Below are 2,958 nucleotides of genomic sequence, written 5' to 3' on the forward strand. Positions count from 1 at the left end.
CTTTAGGTAACTTTTTTTTTTTTAAGATTTTATTTATTTATTTGAGTGAGAGAGAACTCAAGCAGGGGGAGCAGCAGAGGACGGCGGGGAGAAACACTCCCGCAGAGCAGGGAGCCCCATGTGGGTTCAATCCCAGGACCCTGAGATCATGACCTGAGCTGAAGGCAGATGCCTCATCGACTGAGCCACCTGGGCGCCCTTAGGTAACTTACTTTTACTGAGTCACTTCATTTGTAAAATGAAATCATTGTAAAAATGACTGCCTCACAATATGGATGCAAACATTCAACACAATAATAGATAAGAAGATGCTTTTAAAAATTGCAATTCTCTGTACAAAGAATGATATTTGCTGTTCCTTCCCTACTTCTTCCACCTCCTTCAGAACCAGGGCCGCTCTCTGTTTGGTCTATTCACAGTGTGATTTGGAAGATGCTATGCATTCCTCATCCAACAAATAACCTTGCAGGACTCAGCAGGGAAAGATACTGACCCGGAGCTTCCTCTGCAGGGCCTCCTTCACCTCCTTGTTGCGGAAGCGGTAGATGAAGGGGTTGAGCATGGGAATTGTGATGGTATAGAACACGGACACTATTTGACCATAGGTATCAGTGGATCCATGAGGCTGGACATAGGTGAAAACTACAGTGCCATAGAAAATGGCAATGGCCAGGAAGTGGGAGGCACAGGTGGAGAGGGCTTTTTCCCGTCCAGCTGCTGAGCGCATCCTCCCAATGGCCACCAAGACCAAGCTGTAGGAGGTGAGGATGACTGCAGCAGGCAGAAGGGTAACCAGAGCAGAGAAGATATAGAGGACCACTCCTGCTGTGGCTGTGTTGGCACAAGCCAGACGGAGAAGGGGTGGGATGTCACAGAAGTAGTGTGTTACCTGGTTGGGCCCACAGAAAGGCAGAGCAAAGACATTCCCAGTCTGGATAACAGAGTTGGCGCCACCAAATGCATAGGAAGCAGCTACCAGCTGGAGACAGGTCTCCTTGGTCATGACCAAACTGTAATGGAGGGGTTGGCAGATGGCCACGAAGCGGTCGTAGGCCATGGAGGCCAGTAGGAAGCTCTCAGCTGTCACATGCACCACAAAGAAGGTCAGCTGGACCACACAGCCCTCGAAAGAGATGGTCTTGTCAGAGGCCAGGAAGTTGGCTAAGAGCTTGGGTGTGACTACAGAAGAGTAACAAATATCAAGAAAAGAGAGGACACTGAGGAAGAAATACATGGGGCTATGGAGACGGGAGTCCGTGAAGATGAGCGCCATCATTCCCAGGTTGCCTAACACCGTGATGGCATAAATGAACAGGAAGGTTACAAATAGAAGCTCCTGGAGATCTGGATAACTGGAGAATCCCAACAAGATGAACTGGGTAACTGGAGTGGGGTTGCCACTTGCAAGGGCTAGTTCTCCAGGTGTCATCTGCAGAGGTGACAAATGATAATCATTCAAACAGGAATTATCTGAGCATGTCCACCATTGTGCATAGGACGATGAGGGAGAATATAGGCAAGTATAAGTCTTCTTTCACAAGAAGCTAATGGGAAGCATTGTGCATAGTGGAAAGGACATGAACTGTGAAGTCCAACAGACCTGAGTCCTAATTCTGATTATGGCACTAACTGGTTGTGTATCCTTAGATAAGCTATATCGATGAGCTTTAGTTTTCTCATCATGAAATGAAGAAAATATGCCTACTTTTCAGGATTGCTGCATGGCCTAAATGAAAAAAATGAATGTAAAATATCTGAATGTCTGGGACACAGTAGGCGATCGATGAATTATGAGTCCTCTTCCCCAATTTCTTTTTTTTTTTTTTTAAAGATTTTGTTTATTTATTCGATAGAGATAGAGACAGCCAGCGAGAGAGGGAACACAAGCCAGGGGGAGTGGGAGAGGAAGAAGCAGGCTCATAACGGAAGAGCCTGATGTGGGGCTCGATCCCATAACGCCGGGATCACGCCCTGAGCCAAAGGCAGACGCTTAACCGCTGTGCCACCCAGGCGCCCCTCTTCCCCAATTTCTAGTGCCTGTATCTATAAATATGGTTATGACTAGATTTGACAATTATTTCATTCATTTTTAAAGATTAAGATATAATTCACATACTATAAAATTCACCATTTTAGGGGCACCTGGGTGGCTCAGTCGATTAAGCATCTGACTCTCGATTTCAGCTCAGGTCATGATTTCGAGGTCCTGGGATTGAGCCCCACGTTGGGCTCCCTGTTCAGCGGGGAGTCTGCTGATTCTCTCTCTCCCTCTCCTTCTGCCCCTCCCTGCCCTGGGTTCTCTCTATCTCTCTAAAATAAATAAATAAACAAACAAATAAATAAATAAAATCTTTTTAAAAAGAAGAAAAAGATAAAGCGTACAATTCAGTGGTTGTGCAACCATCCCCACTATTTAATTGCAGAACACTTTTATCACCCAAAAAAGAAAACCCCATGGATATTAATAGTCACTCCCCATTCTACCCTTACCCCAACTCCTGAAAATCATTAATCCACTTTCTTTCTCTATGGATTTGCCTGTTCTGGACATTTCATATAAATGGATTCATACAATTAGTGACTTGTTGTGTCTGGTTCCTTTCACTTCATGTTTTCAAGGTTTATCCATGTTGTAGCATGTATGGGTATTCATTCTGTCTCTTATTTAAACATCCTTTAGGGCATCCCCTCTATATACTAACCATTGTGTCCTCTGAGAATCTACTGAGTTGCATGTTACCTGGGAGACCATCACCTTGAAAATAGTGTTTTAGTGCTTGCTTGACTGTCTTCCAAAATGTTTATCTGTAGGAGAACTGGAAATGCCCACAATCCTTTCCTTCTTCCCCATACTTCCCTCTTTCTTCTGCCCCTTATCTCCCACCTCCTTGGGGATCTGGGATACATCCTGGAAATTAGTCCTAGGAAAACCTCACCAACCCCTTCATCCATGTCAAA

General features: G+C 45.0%; 1 protein-coding gene across 1 annotated transcript; it reads right to left on the reverse strand.

Annotated features, from left to right (window-relative positions):
- Positions 1-472: 472 nt before the first annotated feature.
- On the reverse strand, positions 473-1,429 carry LOC100473542 (olfactory receptor 1052). Its single transcript, XM_002922695.1, has one exon. The coding sequence runs from the start codon at positions 1,427-1,429 to the stop codon at positions 473-475; it is 957 nt and encodes a 318-aa protein (XP_002922741.1).
- Between the last annotated feature and the right edge of the window lie 1,529 nt (positions 1,430-2,958).

This window comes from Ailuropoda melanoleuca, chromosome 16 (assembly GCF_002007445.2).
Source record: "Ailuropoda melanoleuca isolate Jingjing chromosome 16, ASM200744v2, whole genome shotgun sequence".
Classification (NCBI taxonomy): Eukaryota; Metazoa; Chordata; class Mammalia; order Carnivora; family Ursidae; genus Ailuropoda; species Ailuropoda melanoleuca.